Genomic DNA, 27,062 nt, shown 5'->3' on the forward strand with positions numbered 1-27,062 from the left:
ATGGCCTTCTCCCAGGTGCAGTGTCTGGACGACAGCCACGTCAACTGGCGCTCCAGCGAGTCCAAGCCCGAGTTCTTCTACAGCGAGGAGCAGCGGCTGGCCCTGGAGGCCCTGGTGGCCCGCGGCAGGGAGGCTTTCTACGAGGTGCTGAATCGGGAGAACATTCGGGACTTCCTGTCGGAGCTGGAGCTCAGGCGCATCCTGGAGACCATTGAGGTGTATGACCCAGGCTCCGAGGATCTGAGGGGTGCCGGCCGGCCCCGGGGTCCTGAGGACGATGGCGTTGGCGACAGCGAGGAGGCCAGCAGGGCGGGTGGGGACCCCATTGAGGCCGAGCCACTGCCCTCTCTGGAGTACTGGCCCCAGAAGTCGGACCGATCCATCCCCCAGCTGGACCTGGGCTGGCCCGACACCATTGCCTACCGTGGTGTGACCCGGGCCAGCGTCTACATGCAGCCCCCCATCGATGGGCAGGCCCACATCAAAGAGGTGGTGCGAAAGATGATCAGCCAGGCCCAGAAGGTGAGCCAGCTGCTGGGGGGGGGGGTCCCCCCGAGGGGAAGCCGGCCCCCAGCATCTCTGCCAATTCAGTGCGCGTTGATTCACAGCACCAATACGGAGACCGAAACACCGTCCCCCCGTGGTTCTCTTTGCTGCCTCCTCCCCTGCCCTCCTGGGATTCCTCAGTGTCTTTGCACAGGGATAGGGTACCTGGGTCCTCTGGCGGGTGACCATGGGCTGCCCCATCTCAAAGGGCCTTTGTGCATTGTTGGGGGGCGGTGCGCATTCTGATTTCCCCAGACCCGGCAGGCAAGCAGTTTCTCCAGAAGAAAGTGCTGTGATGGGGTGGGGCAGGGAGGAATCTCGGGGTTTTCTCTCACTTACTGTCCCTCGACAGGACTCTGATTCATTCCTGCGAAGCAGGAAGCTCTCACGCACGCCGTGAAACACTGTTGTTGCTTTTTTTGGGTGGTGGAGAGAGTCTGGAGTGGTGGAGGAGGCACGGAGACTAAAAAGTAGCCTGGGTCCATCTGAGGCTGGCCTGGAGGTCCAAGTTCAAATGTGTCTATTTCCTGGCTGCGCTGGGCAGCGGAGAGTGACTTGCTCACCCTCTCTGAGCCTCTTTGTGAGCTTTGTAATGCAGAATCTTCCCAGGCTGGGATGTAGGGGGCGGGGATGGTCCTTGGGTGGAAGCGCAGTGAAGTCAGCTGAGGGTTGCCCACCTGGGTTGAATTCTGCCAGTGAAAGGACCCCAAGGGTTGCTTCTTCTCTACCCCGGCCGCGACGGGCAGCATCCCTGGTGTGGGTAGTCATTCTCAGCCGACGCACTGACGCACATCCTGAGAAGGGGTGCTCACCACGTGCCGAGCCAGGCCATGAGCTGGTGTGTCTTCCTGCCGAGGGGAAGTGCCTTCCCGTGGTTTCAGAGCACATCCCGAGCTGATTGATAAAGCCTGCCCAAGCGAGCTGTGTTGAGAAAGATTCTGAGACCAGGTCTGAGCTCAGTAGAGGGTGCTGAGCGATTAGCAACGTCTGTGCTGGTGGAGGTATTTCTAGCAGAGTCTAACCCTTTGCCAGGCCCAGAGCAGGGCAGCAGATCGCACGAGCCCAGAACGCTGGCTTTGGGGACCATCCTGGCTGACAGGGCCTGGGGAAACTCTTAGGCCGAGAAACCAGAAGTGGGTCAGGAGCTGACAAGGTGGCCATGGGTTAGGTTTCTAGAAAGGTGGGAGTGCCTGTCCCCTGAGGGGGCTGGCAGAGTCGGAGAGCCTGTGTCTCGGAGCCTGGCTCTCGGCCTGATCCCAGGCAGCTTTGGGGTTTGGGTTTCTGGTGTGTAAAGTGGAGGTGAGGACGGAGCTGCGTCTTTGGCCGTTGTGAAGATGGAATCGGGTGACCGGAGTGAGGAAGAGTTGCAGGAAGAGGAGGGAAAGTGGGAGGAGTAAGGGGCCTTCATAGCCCTTGGGCTGAATAATCCGCCCCACAGCTGCTAGGGGGTAGGCAGGTGCAACTGACGTCATGTCTGACTTGAGGTCGTGGAACCCAGTCCTCTGGGAGGGCCTGTTGGGATCCCATGACCCCTTTTTTAAAAATGGGGAAACTGAGGCCCTGACCTGCTGTGCCAGGGTTCTGCCTCCTCCACCCCTCTCCTCCCCACCAGGAGTAGGAAGGAGACTGGCACCAGATCCCTGCTCGGCATGGGAACGGCCAGCAAGTCTAATCTGCCCCAGACAGGAAGACTGATGGCCTGGCCCAGTGATGGGGCCAGATAGGGGCACCCGGGGCCAGGCTGGGCAGCAGGGCATCCTCCCAACGTGTCTGTGGCCAGGGCTGAGACCCAGCCACCCCATGCAGTCCCATGGGCCTCTTGTAACTTCATTTGCTCCCCACAAAAGCCCCACCAGGCTGTTGGCGTCGCCTGTCTAAGGTGACGTGGCAGGGTGAGGTCCATCTCGGGTTGGAACCCCGGTCTGTGTGGTACCACCGTCGGCGGGGCCCCCTGACCAGCTGGCATTGCTGCCTGACCCCTCTGAGAATGGGGGCCCACTGCTGAGACTGCCTGCTCCTCTCGGACCCAGCAGGAGGATCTGGGGTCTTTCAGATGAGAGCACGGAGAAGAGGGACTTGTTCACACCCCCAGCGCCATGGTGAGCCACGCCCCTGCTTTCCGTCCTTTGTGCTTCCCTGTCACATCCATCCAGGGACCCGAGGCCAGCTTGGTGTGGGGGGGGGGGGCGGGCGTAATGACACTAGCTACTGGTTTTTGGGCACGAGGCGCTTTATAATTTCAGCTAGTGGGATCTGCCCATTTTCCAGATGTAGAAACTGAGGCCCGACTGGTTCGTCCCTGCCGATGTCACCTAGCTAGTTCTTGGGTGGAGGGGTGGGGACCAGGCCTGTGTTGTCCTTAGACTCCAGGACGGGTCCCCTGCCCATCCTGGCCTTGACAGAACACAGTGACAGGCAGGGCAGGGAGGGGCAGCTCGGCCACACGGCCTGCAGCCCTCCCATCTGCCCTGCTCCTGCGGCTTCCCAGGCTCCAGCGCTCGGCCAAGCCGCTGACGGATGCTGACGGCGGATGCTGACGAGGTGCTTTGCCTGGCCTGCCCGCCCGCCGCCCCCGGGAGCTCTGCCTGCCTTATCTCTCCCCGTGAATCACCTCTTTACCTTCGCCCCCGTGTCCTCCCCCACCCCCCCCAGCAGCAATGTGAGGAGAACACTCCCCCCTCCCCAGGCCTGGGATGGGGGGCCCGCTGTCCGGTTGCTTGGCCCGAACACTGACCCCCTGCCCACTGGGGCACCTGGGCTGGGGCTGCTGGTGCTGACTCAGGGCGGCCCGGCCCACCTCCTCCTCCTTCTCTGCCTGGCCCGTCAGCACGGCAGGCAGACCCTGGGGCAGGGAAATGACACAGCACACACTCAGCCCGTCCCAGCGTGGCCGCCAGGGAGAGGCTGTGTTCCCGGCGAGGCTGCTGAACTCCCCCCTTTCCCAAAACACTAGAACGAAACTAGGGGGCCACAGTACAAGGAGCCCAGAGTCCCTGCTCTTCCTCCACTGCTGGGGGACCCAGGACGAGCCCCAGCTCTTCTCGGAGCCCCAGTCATCTCATCTGTAAAATGGGTACGGGCATTGAAGATTGGGTCCTGGGTCTAACTGAACTGGCTATATGGCGCTGAGCAGGCAGCCTGTGCTCTGTGAGCTGTCTTCCAGCCCCAGTGGGCTCTAAGTGTCTGAGACAGAGCCCCCCCTTCTCCCCGGGACCAGTGATTTACCTGGGGAAAAACCTGCTTCGGGGTTCCAACTGCATACCAGAGGTCGGGCCTGTAGCATCATGCCTAGGAGGGATGAGCCCCAGCCTTGCTTGACTGCAGCCTCCGAGAGAGAGGGGTGAGGCTGGGCTGGGTCCTGGGGGGGGCTGCGGGGGGGGGGGGGTGCCCCCAGCAGGCCCCTAGTGGGATCCCTTCGCCAACCCCAGACAGTCCGGGGAAGCTCCCAGGGGCAGGGGTGAATCGTGTGCAGGTGAGGACACTGAGGGAGTACGAGGGAGAGTGAGTGTGCAAGGCTGGACTAGAACCCACTTCTCGTGCCTGCCGGGTCCGGGCTTGGGAACGGAGACCCAGAGAGGTTCAGTTTCTTGCCTCGGGCTACGCAGCAGGAAGAGACTGGAACCAGGTTTCCCGATGCCTGATTAATCGCAGTCTTTCCTGTCAGCCCCCTGCCTTCACATGCTGATGTCCTGCCTCACGGGTTGGCTCCCGGAGAATAAAAGCAGCTTGATGAGGCGCTCATTAAATGCCAGGCATATGCCAGGTGCTGAGCGGGCACTTTACCTACGCTGGAACCCTCCCAGCGACTGCATAAAGGACGCATTGCCTCCTCAGTGCGGATGAGGAACCCGAGGCTTGGTGCAGCTCAGAGACGGCAGACGTCTCGGAGGAACTGGGCCCAGAACCTAGTCTGCAGGCTCTGAGCCTCTTGTCCCCAAGGGAAGCGGCGTCTTGGCTGGACTCTCTGGGCCCTGCCCCTAATGGGAGCATTGGTGCCTGGTTGCTGCCCCCAGCTTGACTCAGGACAGTAAAAGCCCTTTCATGAGGCTGCGTGTCCCCATCAGGCTCCCAAACACTGGGCTCTCCTGAGGAGGGGGGGGCGCGGTGGGGGGGGCACGGTGGGGGGGCCCAGTAGAAGTATGACCACACCGGGACTGGGGAGAACAGGGCGACCGGAGGCTGAGACCCCTGCAGGTCCCTCTGGAGCAGGAGGGAGGGCTCTCACTTCCCCTGAGCTCGGTGGCACCGAGGCTGTCCTCTAGAGGCCCCAGGGATGGCCCATTGAGCTGTTCCCAAAGTGCATGTGGCGTGCGCTGGACCCTGGAAGGAGCAGGGGCCGGGCCCAGGCTCAGGCCTAGAAGCGACGGAGGTGCATCCTGCCTGCTCCAGCAATTCCCAACCCAGGCCCAGGGCCCTCGCCTGCCAGGTGGGGAACGATCTGATAACATAATCCCAGGTGTCAGCTCCATCCTCTCCAAAGGCTTCCTACCCGACGGCGTTTGCATCTAATTGAGAGTTTGAGGAGAGCCAGGAGCAGCTCTGCCAGGAAGGAGGGCCAGCACCTCGGGGCCTGGCGCATGCTGCCAGCCTCCTGCAGCCGACCTCCCTCCAGGGACCCTGTCGTATTCATGTCCCAGATGAGGATACTGAGGTTAGGGCGCTAAGAGCGGGCCAGGGCCTGCTGGCCTTCACCTGAGGGTCTCTGGTCTGGCGGGCCTGCATGGCACTCCTGGTCTCCTGGGTTCGGCAGGCTCATCCTGAGGCCGAGAGTCCTCCCGGCTGGGCCAGCAGAAAGGGGCCGGTCCTCTCAGTCCCCTGGTTCTCCTGTCCGGCTCAGCCACCCCCTTGCTGCGTAGCCTTGGGCCTCAGTTTCTTCATCTGCAAAATGGGGATTGGACACTTGTCTTGCAACAGTAACAGTGGTGAGCACGCACGAGCTCCTGAGTGATCCGAGGATGCTGAGTGCGGGGCAGGGCCGCCCCTCCACTCCAGGACCCTGCCCCTCGTCCTGGCAGGCTCTGGCCTGCCTCCTTTGTGGCTCTGGGTGCTCTCCAGCCTTAGGTGTCTTCCCAGGCTACAGGCAGTGCGGGGCGGTGGGAAGAGGGCCTTCCAGACCACGCAGACCCATGGCCAAGCCTCAGCTCTGCTGTTACCTTGCCGTGCTGCCCCAGGATAGTCCCTTCGCCCCTTTCACCCTCTGTTCCTGCCCCCTCGCTGCCACGGTGTTGCCAATACCCGGATCAAAGTTGCGGAGAGAGTGCAGTGTGGTGTCTGCCACCAAGCCGGCGTTTCGTAAATGCGAGTTCTCTCCTCTCTTCCTTCATCCTCCCCTCTCTCCTGACAGCCTCGCTCTGGGAATAGTCTGGGTTGCAAAGTGGTGAGCTCCCCGTCCTGGAGGAGTTCAAGCAGGGGCTCGCTGGAATGCAGTAGAGACGAGTGGGCATCAGGTGGCCCAGGGGCGTCAGGCCTTCTCTGGCTTGCTGCATGACCTTGGGCAAGCCCTTTCCAGGCCAGTCTTCCTGGGGGATTAGGCTGCTCAATGACACTACAGCTTCTGTCCCTCCTGGACCCTGGGGAAACTGAGGTTTTACAGGCTTTCGAATTTTCCGATTTGAAAGTCCTCAGCTGGTGCCATTCACTGATGACTGTGTGGGGGTCTGGTTGGCTGGACCCTATGCCTGCAGGCCTGGAAGTTCGCAGGGGAAGGGGGCGAGGCCTGTCCCCCCGGCTCATTCACAGGCACAGTCCCTGACAGCCCTCCCCGACGCTCTCCAGGGCCCCTTTCCCTTGCAGCTTTGCTGAGCCTTGGTGAGGGGGCCAATGTCTATCTGGGGAAGGCTGGAGACTCACGGCAGGGCCCACGCTGCTGGGCTGGGCTGGGCAGGGCCGCTGGACAGAGGGCTCTGGGCGTGACCAGTATGCGCCTCTTGACCCCATCCTGCTGCAGCCATTTGGCACTCAGGAGGCCCAAGCCTCCTTTAATTGGCCTTAATGAGGCTTCTGTTTTAATAGTCCAGAGGGTGGGGAAAGCGCCAGGGTTGATGACTGTCAGAAGGGAGAGACTCAGGTTATCCATTGCGCGCCCCCATGTTACTGAGAAGGGAAGCTGAGGCTGTGCCCTGGGCCACCCTGGGAAGGAGTGGAAGAGCCAGGAGGCCCTGGGGCATTTACCTTCCAGGCAGAGCTGATGATCAAGAGTCTGTTTCAGGACCCAGGGGGGGCTCTGGGGGTCAGCGGGTGGAGTCAGCTAGGATGTACACAGGATTCCCCTCCCAAGGGAAGAGCCCTAAGCAAGAGGCCTCTGCCACCAGCTGACCGTGCGGCTCTGGGACAGGGACTCCCTCTCTGGAAAATGGGAGTGGTCACTGCTGCCCATCCTTAGTCCCTGGAAAAGGGACACCTGCGTGAGTGTCAGAAAGCTGGCCTGGTTATCCTGACCCTGGCTGGGGTCAGCAGGTGTAATGACCTACGCAGACTCCCTCCCTGGGAGGCAGGACCAGGCTGTTCCTCCGGGGACAGGCCTTTGGAAGCCAGAAGATGGGCAAATTGGTTTAGAGAGTGTCAGAAGTCAGGAGCAATGCCCCCCACGGTGGGGCCAGGGGCTCCCAAGAGTCCTCCCCAGTGCCTGGAGAACCTTCTAGGCCTTTCAGTCTCCTTAATCCTGCTGGCACCAGGGGACGGAAGGGGTGCAGGCCACGTCGAGGACATGGGAGACGGGAGCACTGCAGCCAGGAGGCAGGGGTGTGGGGGTATGTGGTGGGGGCGGGTAGGGGAGTAACTCTGCCCTTCCAGTCAGGGAGGGGGGCCTGTGCCTCCACCAGGGAGACCACTGTAGTCCTCTGGAGTCTCAGTCCCTCCATGTGTACGCGGGGCTGGTAACCACTTCTCTGCACGGGGTCTGCCCAGGGATGCACTCTCTCAGCATCTGTAGGTCTGAAAAAGTCCTTATTTCGGTTTTGGTTTGGAAAGCTATTTTCCTGGGGCAGAGAACTCTAGGGTAACTGTTTTTGCATTTAGTGCCTTAAAGATGTTGCTCCCGTGTTCCCCGGCTTGCGGTGATTCTGCGGAGAAGCCTACTTATCTCTGTTCCTCATTATGTGAAGGTCTTTTTCTCTCTGGCTGCTTTTCAGATGTGATTTTGATGTCCCTCGGTGAGGTTTTCTTCCTGTCTCTTCTGCCTGGAACTCACTGAACTTCCGTGACCGTGGATGGATAGTTTTCTTGAAATGTGGAAAAATGATGGACATTATTTTTTCATTTTTCTGTCTTCCCCACCCCTTCTCCACCTCCGCACCTTTTGAGACTCCAGTTATGTGTATCCTAGATCCTCTACGTGGACCCCCCCCGCCCCATTCACTGATGCTCTGAGCCGATCCTGGTTTGTCAGTCCCTTTCCGTGGGTCATTTTGGATCATTTCTACTGATGTGTCTTCAAGTTCACTCATCTTTTCTTCTATGGTGTCTAATCTGGTATTCATCCCATCCAGTGTATTTTTCATCTTAATTGTTGACTAGTTTCACATCTCGAGGTTCAGTTTGGTGTTTTTTCAGCTTTATTAGGTGGGACCAGAGCAGATTCAGCCCAGGGTCAGAGTTGGACCATGGACCACATGCTATCACGGCAGAGTTGAGTGTGTTAGAGCCATGTGGCCTGCAAAGCCTGAAGTATTTACCACGTGGCCTTTACAGAAAGTTTGTTGGCCTCTGCTCTAGGGTTTATTTGCCCACTACTCAGGTAACACCCTTCTGAGGACTCTCCCGCAGGCCCTGAGTTTTAGAGGGGTCTGCACTGTAGCCAGGGGTGGGGGTAGGAGGATTGTAAATGACTCCTAAATCCTGCGTGAGCACCGGTGACCATTCCAGCTGCCTTTTTCCAGCAGTTTTGTCCCAGTCTGGATGGTCTCCTCCGTGCACGTGATGCTCGGTCACCAGCTGAAGGCTCAAGGGAACACCTGTGTAGGTGTCTGGTGTTCGCTCCCTGCAGCCCTCTCTCCTCCATTCTGAAAATTCTGGCAACCGTGCTCTGAGCACACCCTGTCTCCTCGACTCAGGGGGACTGCCAGACTCGGAGGTAGCTGAGGCAATCCTGGGGCTGATCTCATCTGTGTAGGTGGGCATTTTACCACCCCCTGAGGAGACTAAGGCTCTTGCCCGAGGTCACGCGTTTTCCAGGACACTCTGCAGCCCATGCCACCACCATCTGGGTGTCCATTGGGGCCTTAGTGGGACAGACCCAGAGCTCTGAGGTTCTCTTCGCCTCCGACACTTTGCAGGTGGTGACACGAGGCCCACGGAGGGTCAGGGACTTGTGTGCTTGCAGTGCCCTGTTTCCGTGGCTGCTTCCGGGCTGCAGGGTGGATGGGGCTTGTCTGTCTCCCCTGTCTGCTCTGGAGCACTTTGAAGGGAGAGACCAGAGCTGCCTCCCTCTGAGCCTCCTCCACGCAGCTCCATGGCCAGGGAGGGTGGGGAAGGTGTTAGAGAGGGAGCTCCAGGTGGGAACCTGCTGGACCCTGACCTGGCTCTCAGAGTCCAGGCCTTCAGGAGACGGCATGCCACTCGGTCGGTTTGCTGCGGCATTTCCAGAAATGCAGACGTGGTGCATGCCCGAATGGCAGGGAGCAGCTGGGAGCGTGGCTCAGACGCTGCCCCCCCTTTGTTCAAGTCCCCCCAGTAACCACCTGAACAATGAAAGTGCTCAATGGGGAGGGCGTGGGAAAAGGAGGTGTGGGGAACCACTGGAGGGACGTATTTTGGGAGCTTGCATATACCGCCGCCCCCTGCCCCCCAGAGAGCCCAGGGGTCATTTGGGTCTAAAGCGCGCTCAAGCCCAGTGCCTGTATTGATCCTGCCATGTTCCCCTCTGCTCTAGCCTCACCCACTTCTATACTGTGTGGCTGGCCCCCGTCTGGGGCACGGCCATCCTCCGGCTCCCCCTAGGTATCATCCAGACCCCACTGCGCTGCCCTTTGGGGCTGAGAACTGGGATGGTTGTCACGGGTGTCTGGCCCCTCCTGGTTCTGTGCCTTTCTTCAAGCAAGGACTTTCCCATCGGTAAGACGCACGGGGACCCCCGGAGACCTTCCTTCCCTTGGGAGCCGGCCTGTGCATTCTGTGCCGGTTCTGTATTGGGCTGGCGCTGCCCCATCGGTTCCCCAGCGACGCCCAGCCTGGGATACGGGATGCGCACGTGCCTGCCGACCCCACCCCCTGGCAACTGGGCAGTTGGTCCGATGCTCACACGGACACACTGGTTCCTGTGGTCATGAGGTGTGAGCTTCAAAGCGGGGACCCAGGCCACCTGCCTCTTGCCCAGTGCAGTCTCTTAACACACGGCGGGACAAGGGTAGTCTCCAGATTCCAGCCTCCCCTTCATCGCCTGCACGGCTTTGGCCCTGGCCTTGCCCGGGACCCCTGCGGGGTCTGTGCGAGCTGGGGCTGCAGGGGGCAGCTGCTGTACCCCTCCGGGTGGGGCCGGCAGCTTTGGGCTCCGGCCACGATGTGTGGGCAGGAGAGACCGTAGCAGTGAGCCAGGCTGACAGCCCCATTGGGCAGATGCCGAAACTGAGGGCCCGAGCGGGGCCGTGGCTTGTCCCGAGCTTCCCTCATTCCCGCAACTCAGACCATTTGGTCACATTCTCAGTTGACAGCAGCCCCCTGAGGCCCGCCGTAGACCAGGCCCCACGCTGGCTCCGAATGGGGGCTCTGCCCTGGATGAAGTCACAGTGTCATGGGCCAGCTGGGCCACCCAAGATAATTAGGCAAGGGAGTGAATCCCTCCATGCCTCAGTTTCCTCATCTGTGAAATGGGAGCAGTGACCGCTGCCTCACTGCGTGTTTGAGGACTGAACGTTACACCATCCCGCAGCGCGAGACCTGGGTTCCAGCCTCGCGCGTCCAGCCCCAGCTCTCCCATGTACAGAACGGGGAACGGCATGCACGATGGGGGGGCTTCCAAGAAACCTCTGTGGCTCAGACTGGACAAGCTGTGGGGTCCTCCATGGGGAGCACCTGGTCCCCTCCCCCAGCATCATCCCAGTGCTTAGGGAGCGCCAAGCACCCCTCCCCACTCCCAGCATCTGCTGGCCCCTGTTACAAGCCCTCCTCTGACCACCGCCTGGCACCGAACCCAGTACCCCGGGAGAGCCAGCGCTCAGCCCCAGGGCCCCATGGAAGGGACCCACCATGGGGGGCAGGCCCCAACAGATCCAGCCCAACAGCAGATCTGGTCCGCTACCTGCTGGAGGGAGACATGGGGAAGGACACAGGAGGAGTGGGTCCTGCTGGGGCATGTCCCCCAGCCCAGGCCCAGGGCAAGTCCCCATCTGCCACGGCAGGCGGGGCCTGGAAGCGGGCCTGACCAATCTGGTGGGGGATGGCGGTGACAAGGGAGCAAGGGGTGATGTGATGTCTGCCTCCAAGGAGAAACGTGTCGGCTGCGCCCTTTCCGGGGTGGCACGTGAAGCTGTTTGCCTCCAGGAGCGCCTTATCCAAGGGGTTCCCAGGGCTGGCTCTGGGGCTGGGGGGGCCCAGGTGAGGAAGTCCCCGCTACCACCCCACCCACCTCAAGGTCTCACGTTCAACTGGTGAAATCTAAGGCCATCATGAGCCCACCCAGCCATCCTTGTGTCTCATCTGTCCCCTCAGCCACCTCCTTGCTAAACGATCTCTGGCCTTTCTTTAAACACCTCCTGGGATGGGGAGCTCATTCCCTATCAAGACCCCTGCCTCACTCTGGGTCAGAAAGCGCCTCCTCAACTGGCACCAGCATCTGCCTCTGTTGGCTTCCCCTTGCTTGTCCTAGCCCCTGCCTGGCCTGTAACCGCGCCCTCTGCCCCACCTGAAACAGCCCTTCAGAGACCCAAAGCCAGCGAGCGGTTGTCCCCCAGAGAATGGAGTGAATCTTGGGCCTCAGCCATGATGGAACCCGGCTGGTCCTGCAGCTCCCCTGCCCCCATTGGACCGCAGAGAGAGCTGGGCCCGGAGAAGCTAGGTGTCTTTGCTCAGGGTCACACAGATCGTGTCCTGGGCAGGGCAGGGCAGGGAGGAGCCCACATGGGCCTGCAGAGGCCAGCTGGGTGAGCTCACCGGAGTGTGCGGACTCATCCCCAGCAGGCCCCAGTCTGCCTGTCCTTCACCCTGCGCCTACAGATCCCAGTGAGGGGAGCCTGTTGGGCCACCCTCGCGGTGGGGGTGGGGGGTGAACTTGGCTCCCTAGCGGGCCTGGGTAGGTTCTCGCCTGACCACTCCCAGCTCATTGTAAGGCCAAGTCCCTGGCCTCTTAAGTCTTCTCCAGAAGGTTCTCAGGCCCTGGACAGGGCAGTGGCGCCGGTCTCGAAGGGCTGGGGGTGCTGGATGTCTGTGTTGGTTGTCAGCCGCAGGCCCAGGCCCCCCCATATGCTCCCCTTGGCTGCCCAGTTGGACGGGGAGGGAGGGACGAGAGAGAGGGCCAGAGATGGTCACTGAGCCCCAGCCGTCCCAAGCATCTGCTGACTACCCCCAAGGCAGGTGAGCTCATCCCAACCACCCTGTTCTTCTCCTCTGCCTGTCACTGCCCACGTGGGGCTAGGGCTTGGGCTGGATGCACTCTGACCTCTGGGGCCCCACCCTGAGCCAGGTCCAGGGGGCTGGAGGTCCGCTGTTGTCACGTAATAGAGCACACCTGCTGGTTTGGGCTCCGTTCAGACAGACAGGAGAGGTGGTAGCGGGAAGCCTGGCCAAGTCCGCGCCAGGCAGGGACGCGCAGGTGACCTCAAGAACACCTGTGCCAGCTGCTGCCCTCCTGGCTGTTGACACATCTGGTCCACCTCGGCATCTCAGGGTGGCCGGTGGCAGGTGAAGGTGTGGGCTGCTCTGGCTCGGGAATGCAAGCCAGGAAGGGACCAAAACGGGGCGCCCCCGTGCCGCGCCCTGATACCCACGAGGAAGGCAGGCTGCCCCGGGGGCTGGCCCCAGCATGCTCCCAACCTCAGGATGCAGACCCTGCCTGGCTGCCAGGCATTCTCTCCTCCCTCCACGGGCCTCACCGGCCAGGAGACGGGGCTTTGTTTTCTGTCGTCTTGTACTACAGAGACAGAGGGCCTGCCGAATGTGCTTCTCCAGGCCCGCGGCTCCAGGAAGTCCAGTCTGGGCCACCGATGGAGAATCTTGAACCCTAGAACTTCGGGACCAGAGAGGCCCCCAGCCCATCGCTGCCCAGTCCCAGTGCTGAGGCTGGGGGTGGGGCAGGGCTAGCAGGGGCGCCCAGAGAGGGCGGTGGGTGTGGGAGGGCTGTGCGTCCTGCAGGGCGCCAGTCCCCACTGCCTCGCCACCCAACAGCCCTGGTCTCTTCCTGCTCGCAGGTGATAGCCGTGGTCATGGACATGTTCACCGACGTGGACATCTTCAAGGACCTGCTGGACGCCGGCTTCAAGAGGAAGGTGGCCGTGTACATCATCGTGGACGAGAGTAACGTCAAGTACTTCCTGCACATGTGTGAGCGGGCCCGCATGCACCTGGGGCACCTGAAGGTGAGCTGGCTGGTCCGGAATGACCGAGCGGTCATTCGGTGGGTCCACAAACACTTGCAGCACCTGCCTCCTAGGGATGGAGCCCTATGCTGGGGACAGAGAGGTCAGTCATCCTAGAGCCTCCTGCCAAGCGGTCACCTGACCTCTGCCTGACCACCCAGAGGGACAGGACACCACCTCCGACCGTCAGAGATAAGATAAACGCTGGTTAAGGGCTAATCCGGTGCTGGAGCCGAGGCAAGGTTCTTTATCACGTATAATTTCCGAGCAGCCCAGGCCACGTTGATTCCCTGTCTTTGCTTGCACACCTCCAGTGACAGGGTGCTCACCACCCAGGCTCCCGCAGCTCACATCTGGAGAGCTGTGACTCCCAGGAAGTTATTTCTTGGGCTGAAGCCAGAATCTTTCTCTGTATAATGTTCTACCCGCCGGTTTTAGAATCTGGCTCTGGCAGAGGCAGCTTCCTCGGGCTGAGGTCAGGGAAGGCTTCCCTGATGGCTGCAGACTTGAAATAAATTTGAGGAGGGAGAGCAGGGTAGAAAGGGCTTTCTAGGGAAGGACACAATGGAGCAGAGGGGGAGGGATCAGGATGAACCTGGGTTCTTAGCACCGCTTTGCTGTGTGTCCTGGAGCTCATCACTGCCTGTCTCTGGGCTCCAGGATCTCTCTGGTCCCGAAGAGGGGCAGGTGGGCCACTGTCGCTGTGCTCTTGCACTCAGCCTGCATTTGATCCTGTGTTTGGGGGCGGGAGGAGCCCTCCTTCCACCCAGCTGTCGCTCGGCCCCTGCCGTGTGCAGCATGGTCCCCAGAGAGTATGGATCAGTATGCATGACAAGAGCGAATACTTTCACAGAATTTGGCTTGGGTCGGCCCCATCCTGGGCACTTGACTGGTTAATTTGTCCAGGTGTCACTCGCTGCCAGTAAGTTAAGCATAAGGGGAGTGGGGGCCAGCACCAGAGCTGCTCCTGACGGGTCAGATTTCCTTGGGCTTCCGGCCTGTGATCTGAACACGATCGTGGGAGAAGGGGCGACGCCAGGCTGGTTAACAAGGGGCTGGGCTCCTGCGCCTGTAATTTGTTGGTATTCGTCAGGTATGCCCACCCATCCCAGCTGAGCCCTTTCAAGTGGCTATGAGCTCTCCGGGCAGCGAGTCTGTGGCTGTTGGGACATTTTTATGTGGTCTCCCTGGTGGGTTGACCCCAAGCCCCACGCTCGCCCCGCGCGCTGCCCGCCGTGTAATTAGCACCGAGAATGGACTCCCGGGACAGACAGCTCATGCTGGAGAGGTCCGGAGTGTAGAAAAGGCGTCTCTTGAAAGGTGACTTGCAGAAGCCTCTGCCCCGTGGGCAGCAGATCAGAGAACCTCCGGGCCCCCCTCCGCCCCCCACATCCTGCCGTGAGCCCAGTGGGTGCTCGTCACGTGGCTCAGCCCCCGCATGCGTGCCCCGTGTGGGATGAAGACGCAGGGAGTGGGCTTGTCCATGCCAAGCGGGATCTGAACCTGGGACTGGCCTCACCCCTGTCTGGTGTGTCTTCTCGGTAGGGAAATCTCAAGTGTTAAGCCCGCTCAGAGCTTCCGGAGCTCCTGGGAAGTGGGAGGCAGGCAGGACTGGGCGGAGCACGTGGTCCCAGGGGCTGCTCGGCTCCCTCCCTGGGAGGTTGGCTCCTGGCCCTCACTGCCCGCCCACCTACCCTGCCCTCTGTTCCCTGGTGTGATAGGGGGGCTCAGAATCTGCTGCAGCCCCGCAGCTTCCTAGGGGCCTGGAATGCCCAAGCTGGACCTTGAGGGTCCCCCGGCCTAGGCTCCCACATGGCAGGTGGGGAAACTGAGGCCTCAGGGAGGCTGTGGCTCGCCCAGAGGCATTCCTACAAGTCAGCAGCTGAGCCTGACTGCCAGAAATGAGAAGTTGGCACAGACCAGGAGGGCACGATCCTTGGTGCCTGACGCCCCTGGCTGAGGATGCACCTGCCATTGGGGCGGTCCCAGTGCTGCCCACGGGGGCTCACCGTGCTGACCCACTGTGGGACTGGGGCACGCGGCTCCACCTGCCTGAGCCTCCAGCGCCTCGTGGCCATAATGATGCCTCATAGGGTTGTTTGAGGATGAAATTAGAGGAGACAATGGTTATAAAAGCATTCCACGTGCTAAGTAAGGGCAGTTAGGCAGCTGCTGGCTCTAAGGAATTATAAACCCCAGGCCCCAGGCAGGGGAGGGTGCGGTATGCGGCCTCCCCCCACACTTTAGGCTGAAATGAGACCATAGCCCAAAGCAGGGGCGGGGCAGCTCGAACCAGGGGTCCCTGCTCACCACCTCCCCGCAGTGATGTGCCCAGGAGCCGGACGCCACGGAGATTCGGGCCCCTTCATGGGAAAGAATGGGTGACCCTGACCTCCTCACTCTTGCTGTTGAGCCCGTCCCCTCCACAGCCTGGGCAGGTGGCCAGAGGCTCCTGTGAGCCCGGCCCTGGCCAAGTGTCACCTTGTCGAGGGCCTGCCTGCTTGGCCTCCCTCCCTGCCCGTGGGCCGGCTGGGCCCGGGCCCGTCTCAGGAGCACTTCCTTTGCCAGTAATCCCTGGGCCCGCCCTCGGCCGCCCACCGCCCCTGCCCAGCTCTGCAGTGACCTGCCCTCAGCTCCTACGGGCCCGGGGTAGCTTGTGCCTGGTGGGGTCATTCTTGTGCCCAGGGGGGTGTTGGGCACCGGTCTGGGCAGTGCCGGGAGCCAGGCCTGAGCCCTAGCTCTGCCACCTGCACTGTGACCCTGGGCAAGGATACTGAATCTTTGTCGGCCTCAGTTTCCTCGTCTGAGAAATGGGAATTTGCCCCATTTATTTGGCAGGGCTGCTCTGAAGAGTAAAGGAAGCCATGTGGGGGCAGGGCAGTCAGTAATGAACTCTTCTCCCTGACCTGTCCTTCAGCCCTCCTCATGAGACCCCAGCTCTGGTCTTAAGAGCTTCCCTCCTCCTTCCAGCTGTGTTCTGGCTAGGGGCCACCTTCACGCCCTCACCTCCAGGCAGCCTGCCACCCCCACCCCAGCCTCGTGCCTCCTGAGCTCTGAGTTCTGCAAACAGATGCTGCATTGCTCGGGTCAAGCCCACTCCTGCTTCCTAGGGGAGGTGGCAGGCCATGCACCAGCACCTTCCCCGGGTGTGAGGGTCCCAGCCATCCCCAAGTACCCCAGCCTGCTGGCTTAGCTGGCCCCTGACTCCTTCAGGCAGGGAGTGTGGGAATGAGCGCCCCGTATTACAAACAGAGACCATGCCCCAAGAAGAAGACCCAGCCCTCTGGTCCCCACGGGGCCCAGCGCCACACCAGGTGACCTGGCCACATTCGGGGTGAGACTGAGGGCTGACGGATGCCCCGGAGGCAGGGGGAGCTAGGGGAAGCTAGGCTGGGCCTCGAGCCTCCTAGCTGACACAGGACCGAGCCTCCTAGCTGACACAGGACCGAGCCTCACAGCTGACACAGGACCGAGCCTCACAGCTGACACAGGACCGAGCCTCACAGCTGAGACAGGACCGGAGCAGCGAGATGCCTGGCTGATCTGAAAAGGTAGTCGGCTTTGTGGCGCCAAACTGGAAAAACCGGCAGCCACTGGGCTGAGGCCGGACCTCTGTCTGATGAACGAGGGAGCTGCAGCCACCCTGGTGAGGATGCAGGGGTGCAGCCTGTGGCTCAGGGTCCACGCCTTGGCCCCGTTCCGGCGCCCGGGGCTTCTCCCACTGCTGTCCTGCCATCTCTGATCCTGGCCTGGCTCTGTAATGGGCCAGTGCTTCTCGACCAAGCGGGCTTTGCCTGGCTTGGGCCATTTGTCAACGTTCTGAGGATTTTTAATGGTTGCGACTGGGAGGGGACTATTGGCATCTGGTGGGTAGAAGCCAGGGACACCGTTAAACGTGCCGTGTGCAGTGTACAGTCCCCGCCAGAGGGCATCACCTGGCCCAGAATATCAGCAGTGCCGGGGCTGAGCAACCCAGCCTGGGGGAGGAGCCAGGAGCCCCTCAGACATCAAGGCCCTGGAGCTGGGCTGGTTCAGCGCTGCCCCGTCCCCTCCTGATCCCAGCTTCATGATGGCATGGGGAGGCCAGGGTGAGAGTGGCTCCCAGTCCCCCATCACAGAGAGTGAAACAGGCCCTTTAGAGGCGAGTGGACGCTGGCTGGCTGCCCAGGACACGGGGACATGGGCTCTCTGTCCCCTGCAGTCTGCATAGCTGGCCCGATCTCGCTGTCACCAGCCAGGCTTGGTCAGGGCCTCTGGGCCTCCCGACTCCCCGTTGGGCCCAGGAGATGCCAGCAGGCCCCTGCAGAGAGCCACCACGGGACAGCTGGGGGGCTGGAGCCCACCGACTGGGAGACTGTGGGCCGGTCACGCCCCCTCGCTGAGCCCCCCGCGACCATCACATATGGCTGGCGGTCCTGGCCTCCCTGGGCCTGACCCACGACATTCTAGGTATTTTCTGGTCCTCCATGTCAGTCCCCTCTTTCCCCCCACGAGCAGAAGGGGTCACGTCCCTGTCACGCTACACGAGCTATCACATCTTTTGTCACCTCCCATTCGTGGAGCACCCGTCGAGTGCCGGGCACCTTGCTGGTTCTCACCCCCTGCATCGTGGCTCTAGTCAGGCTTCACAGCAGCCCTGAAGCAGAAGGCTCAGTGGGCCCACTTCACAGGTGAGAAAACTGAGGCCCAGGGAGGCCCAGCTGGGACTGGAGCCATGTTTGACCAGAGCCCGAGTGACTCACCCTGCTCCGGCAGGGGACTGGGCTTGTCCCCTTTGCCTACCACCGGCCCACGTGGGGCCCTGGGCAGCTTGGTACGGGGTCAGGTGGCCTCTTTGTGAGCATAGGAGGCCCAGTGGGGGGTGCAGGCGGGGCACCTGCAGGTCCTCCCCGGCCTAGTGCCCACCCCGTCGTGCCCCCCAGTGGTTGGGGCAAAAGCCACTCTTGGAGCGGACGGAGCGCTGCCCAGCTGTCCTCCCCTGAGGTCCTCGCAGGGACTGATCTCTGCCTCCCTTTTGTGCCTGAGGAAGCTGAGATTCCAGAGAGTCCAGGGCCTTGCCCCAGGCGCCCCACGGGAGCCAGCCTGGGTGTCCTCCACCCTGCCTGTTACATGCTCTGCTGGGGATGCCCCGGGGCTCAGAGACAATGCGGCTTTGTGGGATCCCCTACCTCTGCGCACCCGAGCCCTGAGTCCTGAGACGTTACCTCATCTGGGCCAGATCCCACGGGGCGGGGCCCACCCAGGAACAAACAGGCAGGGGAGCTGCCATGATGGGAACGGGGGGTGCAAGCCCCCACCTGCTGCTGCCGGCCCCCAGATCGGATGGGCCTTAGAGTCTGAGGCCGTCTGTGTAGTGCGCAGGCAGGGAAATGAAGGCCCAGGGACCTGCTCAGCGTCACACAGCAAATCAGGGGAGCCAAGGCCTCTCACTTGGAGTTGGGTCTTTCTGAGATGTAGGTGGTGACCTTCTGAGCCCTTCACGGGGACAGGCTTTGGGGTGGGCGGGGGCAGACACTGGTGAGAGCGGGACTAAGGCTGGGGGCTGTTCTTCAAGGCCAAGGAGAGGCCTGTGGCCCCAGCAGGCAGAGCTCTGGGCAGGGAGCCACAGAAGCCACAGAGCTGGGCTGTGGTCGGGCACAGGTGATGGGGGAAGGCCTCAAACCGCCTCCAGGATCTTTGTTCCAACTTCTGGTCCCCGAGCGTGCTCTGTGTTGGGTACAAAGTCACGAGCACTAATTGTCCTGGGTTATGGCCAGCTTCCTGCTGAGCTGGCTGTGTACCGACAGGCAGCTTGGGGGGCAGGGGAGCCGGCCCTGGGACTAGAGGCTTATCTACCTACTGGGCTGGGCCCCACAACAAACGATTATTCATCCCACGGCCAGGTGGGCATCCATGCCGGCCGCGTAACCTCTGGATACCGCCCTGGGGCTGCCCAGCAGAGGGGTCTGGGACCTGTCACAGAAGGAACAGACACAGGAGCACCCTTGGCCTGGGGGCCCGCATGGAGGGCAGGCTCCGGCTTTCTCAGACCCATTCCCTCCTCCCTGTCGCCCCTGCCCTGACTCAGGCCGTGCACCCCGTCACTCACAGAAACCCCCTCCCTGTCCACCTCCTGCCCACCCCCCCACCCCCCATTCATTCACCCTCCCGCTGGATGCCAGGACTGGCGCTATTCTGGAGGGGCAGCTCCAACTCCATCACTCCCCGCTCTGAATCCTTCCATGGCTCCCTACTGCCCCCAGGGTAGAGCCAGGCACTTGAGCAGGGGTAGGGTCTTTCATTGGCATGTGGCTGAGCCTGCTCTGCAGGCTCCATCACCCACTGTCCTCCCGCCAAGGAAGTCCTCCCAGGTCTTAGATGCCGCTCCTGCTGCCAGGCCTTTGTGCTCCCACGTTTGGAATGCTGCACCCTTTTCCCACCCGACCCACTCATCCCCGCCTTCCGGATGTCAGCCTATACCCGGGAGCCTCCCCAGCCCCTCCCCCAGAGCCGGGGTTCTTACTACTCTGCCTCCTCCCCCACCTCCAGTGCAGGGTCCTCATCACCATCCCCTCGGTCTGCAGCTGGGTAGGGGTCGAGGAGGGAGTGAAGTCGGCACAGACCCCCTCTGGAGGGAGTGACTCCTGTCACGGACCTGTAGACGGACCGGCAGGATGCTGCCGAGGGAGTTTCTGCCCTGGGCAGGTGTCAGATTCACTGGGGCTTGCGGTAAACCTGAAACTCGCAGTCTGCCACCCGTCCTCCAGAGGCACGTCTCGGGGAGGGGACGGGGGGCCGGGAGCCTGGGTTTCTAACAGGGGCAGTGCTTGCACCAATGAGCCCAAGGGTCTTTCCTATCCTGAGGCTCTACTTTGGGGTCCCCTCCACTCCTGGGTCTCTTTGCCCTTCCCAGGGCCTGCCGTGCCCTAACCCTGGCTTTTCGCACCTGCGCGGGGGCCTTTCTGGCTTGCCCTGAGCCACAGGACCAGCCCGGTGAGGAGTGGGGTTTGACCATTTACTGAACCACTGCTGGGTGGCAGGCGGTGAGCTGGCCCGTGAGAAAGTAGGAGAGTGCTGCGAGCCTGGTCCTCAGTGAGCAGGGCTCAGTGGGGACAGTGAGACAGCTGTGTGCAGGGAAGACAGGGAGAGGGGCCCGGCCGGCCACTCGCCCTGGGAAAGCCACACACTTGCCTGACAGCGATACCCCGATCCCTGCACAGCCCCCGTGGGACTTTTCTAAAACGTGTCTGCACGCCCCTCCTGCTCAAGACCCTGCAACGGCCTCCCGCCACCTGCGATGGCTTGTCCCATGCTGGCCTGGCCACGCACGTCTTGTCCTGCCCACGTCTGCTCTGTGGACAGCCTTCAGGCCACGCCCAGGCCATCCTGCGCCACGCCTTTTGTCACTAGCCCCACCCTCCTTTCTGTCTTCCCACCACTTTGCGCCTTGGCCGGGACCCTGTGGTCCTCACACACACCACCCCGTGCCTCCAGCCCGCCCCGCACCCCCTCCCCGAAGCCCTGCCTGAGCCCTGGGCACAAGTTGCTGCCCACCCCCACCCCCGCCAGTGTGGTCAGGGCTGTGGTCACATAACTCTGCCTCCTGTCCCCCAACACAGAATCTCAGGGTGCGGAGCAGCGGGGGAACGGAGTTCTTCACACGGTCGGCCACCAAGTTCAAGGGTGCCCTGGCCCAGAAGTTCATGTTCGTGGATGGAGACCGGGCCATCTGTGGTTCCTACAGGTGACTCTCCAGCTTTCTGGGGGCCGGGGACAGAGGTGGCTCCTGTTCCCAGCTGGCTTCTGCCCTTCATCCTGCCTTATGACACCCTGGTTATTCCGGTTCATGGGTCCCAAAACTGCTGAGGTGTGAGCGGGGCTGGGGCACGCCCGCACGCCGCCCGCCTGTCTCCAGAAGCAGGCAGGGGAGGGCTCCTGTCCCCAAAACTGTTGTGCCAACCTAGAGGTGTCACCGGCCTGGGGGTGGGTGTGGGCCAAGCACACGGGGCGGTCACTCGGAGAGCCACCTTCAGGGATGGGCCAGGACGAGGATGGCCGTGGCCCAGCTCTGCAAACCCCGCCATGCAGGGGGCGGCGGGGGTGGGGGGCGGGCTGTCCCCAGCCATGCCTGTCCACGCAGCCAAGCCACCGAGGATAGCACCTGCCCCTGTTGTGCTGGACGGCGCCGGGGCTGTACCGTGCATCCCATGAGCGGCCTTACGGGGCCCTCTAACAGCCCGCAGGAGCGCCACACTGCTATTTTACACGGGTGGGAGCGGCCCCGGTGCAGGTGACTTGTCCCAGACTCAGGTCTGACCCCGAGGCTTGTGCTCACTTCTCGATTCCATCCAGGCCCCCGTAGCCAGTCTGATGAGCGCCAGCCTCTGGGTGCTCGGGGCCTTGCTCACACGCCCGCTGCTGTGGCTGGGGACTCCCTAGACTGGGGACCCGAGGCCAGAGGGAGGAAGCAGGCCCCCCCTGTGCCTGACCAGGCCGCCCCGTCTCCCTGTGCTACAGCTTCACGTGGTCAGCCGCGAGGACGGACCGGAACGTGATCTCCGTGCTGTCGGGCCAGGTGGTGGAGATGTTCGACCGGCAGTTCCAGGAGCTGTACCTCATGTCCCACGGCGTCAGCCTCAAGGACATCCCCATGGAGAAGGAGCCCGAGCCCGAGCCCATTGTGCTGCCCTCTGTGGTGCCTCTGGTGCCCTCGGGCACCGTAGCCAAGAAACTCGTCAACCCCAAGTACGCGCTGGTCAAGGCCAAGAGCGCCGACGAAATCGCCAAGACGTCCTCCGAGAAGCAGGAGATCAAGAAGCCCCCCGGACTGCGGGGCGCCACCCTGGCCGAGCGGCCCAGAGACGTCCCGGAGGCGCCCCCGCCCGTCCACCCCGGCCTGCTCAACCTGGAGCGGGCCAACATGTTCGAGTACTTGCCCACGTGGGTGGAGCCGGACCCGGAGCCCGGCAGTGACATCCTGGGCTACATCAATATCATCGACCCCAACATCTGGAACCCCCAGCCCAGCCAGATGAACCGCATCAAGATCCGAGACACGTCCCAAGCTAGCAACCAACTGTGGAAGCAGAGCCAGGACTGCAGCCCCAGCCCCGAGCCCAGTGCCCCCCAGGACGGGGGCCCAGCGGAGAACGGCCTTCCGCAGGGGGACCCCGAGCCACAGCCCCCCATGCCCAAGCCCCGGACAGTCCCTGTGGCAGAGCTGCTTGCCCAGGACAGCGGCGGTGTTGACTGGGCCCTGGAGACCCCAGAAGAGGAGACGCCCCAGAATGGGACAGATGGAGCACCGCCCAGGACACCGGGCCCAGGCCACGCCCCGCTCCAGCGGCAGCTGTCTGTGACCCAGGATGACCCTGACGGCCAGGGAGCGGTGATCCCCAATGGGCTAGATGGGGAGGAGGAAGAAGATGATGATGACTACGTGACCCTCAGTGACCAGGACAGCCTCTCGGGCAGCTCTGGCCATGGCCCCAGCCCCCGGCGGCCCTCGGTGGCCTCCTCTTCTGTGTCAGACGAGTATTTTGAGGTGAGGGGGCGCTCAGCCCCTCTCCGGAGGCGCCACTCCGAGCAGGTAGCCAACGGGCCGGCCCAGCCCCCCCGCCGACAGCTGAGTGCCCCCCATGTGACCCATGGGACCTTTGGTGGACCCCTGGGTGGCTCGCCGTGGGCCCCAGGTTGGGAGAGAGAAGAGGCGGGTACTCCGAGGAGGACGCAGGCTCGGAATTCCACGGACAAGGAGACACAGGTGAGTCGGGGTCCCTGCCCTTGAGGGGTCCCTCCCCCAGGCCTGAGCAGCCAGAGTGGTCGTCTGCTGGGGTACCGGATCCCCAGATCGGATGGCTTTGCGTGCGACAGATGGGGAAACTGATGAACGGGGGCGGGGGGCAGGTAGCAACAACGCAGGGCCACACATGTGGCTGGTCCCTACCGACGCTGGGGAGCCCCTGTGCCCCGTAAAGGCAACCGAAGCCAGCTACTGGGAGCCAAAAGGAAACGCGCTTAAAATACCCAGAGATTTCAGACATTGGAGTTCTAGGGAGTTGACTCTGCCCTGCCGTGTGGTCCACTCCCTTATTTGCTGATAGCACAGAGATGTCCTTTACACCCCCCAAGGTCACCCAGCAGTAAGTGGTCCCTGTCTGGACCTCATGTCAAGCCACCTCCATGTCAGTCCCTTTGATGAGGGCCCAGGGGACCACTCTCCTCCCCTCTCCCCTGGCTCACATTCATCATTGCCTCTCCTCCTGGTGACCGCTGCAGGTCCAGGACCCAGAAGCCTGGGCCCCCCGCAGCCCCAGCCCAGCCCCCCGTGCCTGTCCTACCTGGGAACAGCACACGGCTGATCATGCCTGGCATGATGATCAGGCCCATGGGCAGCATCTTGAGGTAGCTGGCCAGGATGGAGCCTGCCTTGGCGTGGTTCAGGTCCCGGGCCGACAGCGACCGCTGCACAATGACCTGGGGGCACGAGGAGGGGGTGAGTCCCAGGCCCCCTCAGGGGCGCCTGTCGGGGGCTTTCTCCTTGCTGTGCCTCAGGGAGTGGCAGGAGATAGGGTGCCGTCCCTCTAGCCCTAGAGCTGCTTGAGAGAACTGAGCCTGATGCCCGACAGCAATCCAACCGGAAGCATCGGTTGGAACCAACGGCTTCTGAGATTCCTCCCAGCTCTGACATGATTTCCTTTTGTTTCTGTTTTTTTTTTTTTTAAGTGTAACTTTATTTGTTTTTGTTTTTTGAAGATTTTATTTATTTATTTGAGAGAGAGATCACAAACAGGGAGGAGGGGTAGAGGGAGAAGCAGACTCCCCGCCGAGCAGGGAGCCTGATTCGGGACTCAATCCCAGGACCTGGGATCATGACCTGAGCCGAAGGCAGTCACTTAACCAACTGAGCCACCCAGGCGCCCCTTAAGTGTAACTTTAAACAGCTTCACAGAGATAGAATTCTTGTGTAGTTCAGCCACACAAATGGTACAATTCAGTGGTTTTTAGTACGTTCACATGGTTGGACAATCTGCAGCTTTTAAGTAGTTTATGTTTGGTGTTTTGCAGTTGAAATCACCAGCTGCAGTTCAGAAGTAAGAATCTGTGGTTTTAACTTATTTTCCAAACATGCGAGCTGCATGCAGAGTTCCCCGCATTTCCCTTTAAGACACGGCTCTTGGTAGAACAATCATTATTGGGTGCCAGAGTGGTGACCCCGAGTGTGCAGGACAGGCTGACTTCCATCCTGCTTCTCCAACAGCTGCCTCTGACTGGGGACAAGTCCTTGCCTGACTTTGGGCCTCAGTTTCCCTGTCTGGACAGGGAGGGGGTTAGACGCAGTTCTCCGGAGTTCATCCCCTCTGATGTCCTGTGCTTTGCCAGAGCCCGGGGCTGCTCTCCTCGTGGGAGAGAGAAAGCATTTCCCTAAAACCCCGCACGTCAACTCTCATGATTGTATTCTGTGCTCACGGTGGCCAGCCCTGGGAGGCGGGGGGGGCAGCTGCCGTCCCCCCATTCTGCAGCTGGAGAAGCTGAGGCCCACTGCCCCAGCAGAGCGAGCATCGGGCAGCAAGGCCGGGACCTTCCCTGCGGGGTCAGCGGGCTCCCACCTCCCCAGGACGTCTCAGCGCAGGCTCGGCCCCAAGCCGGCACTCACTCCCCAGGCCCAGCCACTGAAGCTCCCCGAGGCTGTGGGACCTCGTCTGCAAGACGGGGTACTACCACTGAGCCCCGGGGTTGCTAGCAGGACTGAGTGAGGCACTGTGTAGAGGGCCGAGCCTGTGCCTGGCTGCTCACAGGTTCCGTGAGTTCAGACTTCCTTGGGGTCCATCTTCAGGGTCAGCCACGGTGCAATGCTGGCCCGCGAGCATAGGGACCCTGGCGCCGCTCTCTGGGCAGGTCCTGAGCCGGCCTGGTTGTCAAAAACTGGTGCTCAGACAGGGCCACCGAGGCCAGGGAGGGGTATGGCCGAGCTCGCTGCCCATGGGGCCTTTTGCCTCCTGGGCCGGGGTTTGCTTGTTCCTGAGTTTGAGAGCATCAGCTACACATTACGGACGAGCCAGGAGGTAGTGAAAAGTCCAAAGCCAGTGAAAAGCCCCGGGGTCGCAGCGCACAGAGCCGCCTCCTGGTGCTGACCAGACCGGGCGTCTCGGAGGGCTGCTCCAGCCCGGTGGCCAGTTGGCGTCCTGCAAGCCCCCGCTTGCTGCTGAGGGTCACGGCGGAGTAGGACCAGCCACGTGGGGTTCAGTGCAAAGGGTACCTGTATTGTGAGGTTCTGGGCCAAGGCTTGGCCGTCCCCCCTGGGCAGACCCAGCCTGAGCCAAAGGACGACAGGGAAGTCAGGCCAGGCCGTGAGGCCCCAGTGTCAGTGGTACTCGGGACCACCTTGGGGTCAGCAGCGTCCTGCCTCGGTATCCAGGCAGTAAGGCGCATCCAGCCCTGACCTTGAGGCCTGGCAGGGTGCTGACTCACTTGGCCTTCATGGGAAAATCTCTTGACTGATATCCCGCCCAGAAATGCCAGTGTCATGCCAGGGAGGAAATGACAGGTGTCCTGGGGTGAAGGGGCATGGGCAGGCCCTCCACTCTCCCGGGATGCTGGGTAGACACCTGCTGTCAGCTCAGTGTGTGCCCCAGAGGCCCACGTGTGAGACCGGAATCATGTTATAGCTGGGGAAACTGAGGCCCAGCCTCCCAAGGTTCCTGAAGCCTCCTATCCTGGATTACTTCCCATGGACACAGCTCAGAGACGGTCCTTAAGCGAACACACACTGAGCTCCTGCTGCCTGGGAGAGGGAGAGCCAGGACTGAGCCCGCTGAACACTCCCCTCGTGGGCGGGAGCCATGGCCATGGCGGAGGTCACTCTATTCCGGGTGCAGATCCCAGGTCTACCTTCTGGGCCTCGGGGTTGTGGCCTGGGACTGGGGTTGGCCAGGCCTCTCTTGCAGGGAAGGCTCTCCTCACTCATCCCCTAGTGGCTGGCTGGGGTGGCTCTTGGGCTTCGCTGCCTCAGGCCCATGGTGGGGCCCTTGGGGAGCCAGGTCCAGAGGCAAGATGGTCATCTCTTGCTTCACAAGACCTTTTGCCACCAGGCGGCTGCCTGGAACTGCCCACAGTCCCCTGGTGTGTTCACAGCCCAGGGAGAGCGAGAGTCAGACTCCAGAAGAAGACCCAGCCCCTGCGCTCACCAGAACTTCCCCGGCCCACATTGAGGTGCTCCCTCCAACAAACCCGTCCAGCCGCCTTTACGGATGGAGGAGGCTGGGGCAGGCACAGCAGGAACTTGCCTTATCATAACCACAAAAGGCGGGATTATTCCCGTAGGACTCGGGGAAACTGAGGCACAAAGTAGTGAAACAGACTTGTCTAGGACCACCAGCGGGTGAGTGGCCAGGCCAGGAGGCAAACCCAGGTGTGCTAGCTGCGGCCTGCCCCCAGCCCTTGGGGGGCTCACTGTCTCTGCTCTTTCTCTTCTAGGGCCAGCCCATCCCCCACTATAGGGTCCCTGCCTCAAGGACCAGGGAGAAAGATGGCTTCCTGCGGCCGATGAGGACCTCGGGACTCGCGCGGTACCGCCCTGCTGCTGATGGCACCCAGAGCTCTGCCAGGAAAGCGGGCCCGGCCATGGCAGGCCCATACCCCTGGCAGGTCAAGGGGGGCCCCATGTCCCGCACTCTGGCCGATCCCGGGACCCCAAGGCCGGCCCGAAACGCCAGCCCCCAGGCCGATGCCAGGCGCCCTGAAGAGCAGCCAAGTCCTTTCGGAATCCCGTACTCCAAACTTTCCCAGTCGAAGCACCTGAAGGCCAGGACGGGCAGTGGCCAGTGGGCCTCCTCTGATTCTAAACGGAGGGCTCAGGCCCCCCGGGACCGCAAGGACCCCTAGCACCCCGTCCCTGGGCCTGGAGCCGTGCGGTCCGTGGTCTCTGCCCCAGCCCAGACTCACCAAGCAGGTGTCCCTGGGGCTGTGCCAGGGACTGGCAGACGGGCCGCCCGGACCGTCCAGAGCCCGGCCCGGAAGGCAGGAAGGTGG

The 27,062-nt window shown here is 62.1% G+C and overlaps 2 protein-coding genes across 2 annotated transcripts in view; one reads left to right on the top strand and one right to left on the bottom strand.

Annotated features, from left to right (window-relative positions):
* Nucleotides 1-26,915, top strand: FAM83G (family with sequence similarity 83 member G). The gene is made up of 5 exons (XM_032431846.1): nt 1-522; nt 12,885-13,052; nt 20,651-20,775; nt 21,549-22,794; nt 26,508-26,915. The coding sequence occupies exons 1-5, from the start codon at nt 1-3 to the stop codon at nt 26,913-26,915; spliced, it is 2,469 nt and encodes an 822-aa protein (XP_032287737.1).
* Nucleotides 1-27,062, bottom strand: part of SLC5A10 (solute carrier family 5 member 10) — a 51,550-nt gene that overhangs the window by 15,949 nt on the left and 8,539 nt on the right. Inside the window, 1 exon segment of the mRNA XM_032431847.1 lies at nt 23,372-23,507. Coding sequence (XP_032287738.1) covers nt 23,372-23,507 — 136 coding nt within the window.

Source organism: Phoca vitulina, unplaced genomic scaffold (assembly GCF_004348235.1).
Source record: "Phoca vitulina isolate PV1807 unplaced genomic scaffold, GSC_HSeal_1.0 scaffold47, whole genome shotgun sequence".
Lineage (NCBI taxonomy): Eukaryota > Metazoa > Chordata > Mammalia > Carnivora > Phocidae > Phoca > Phoca vitulina.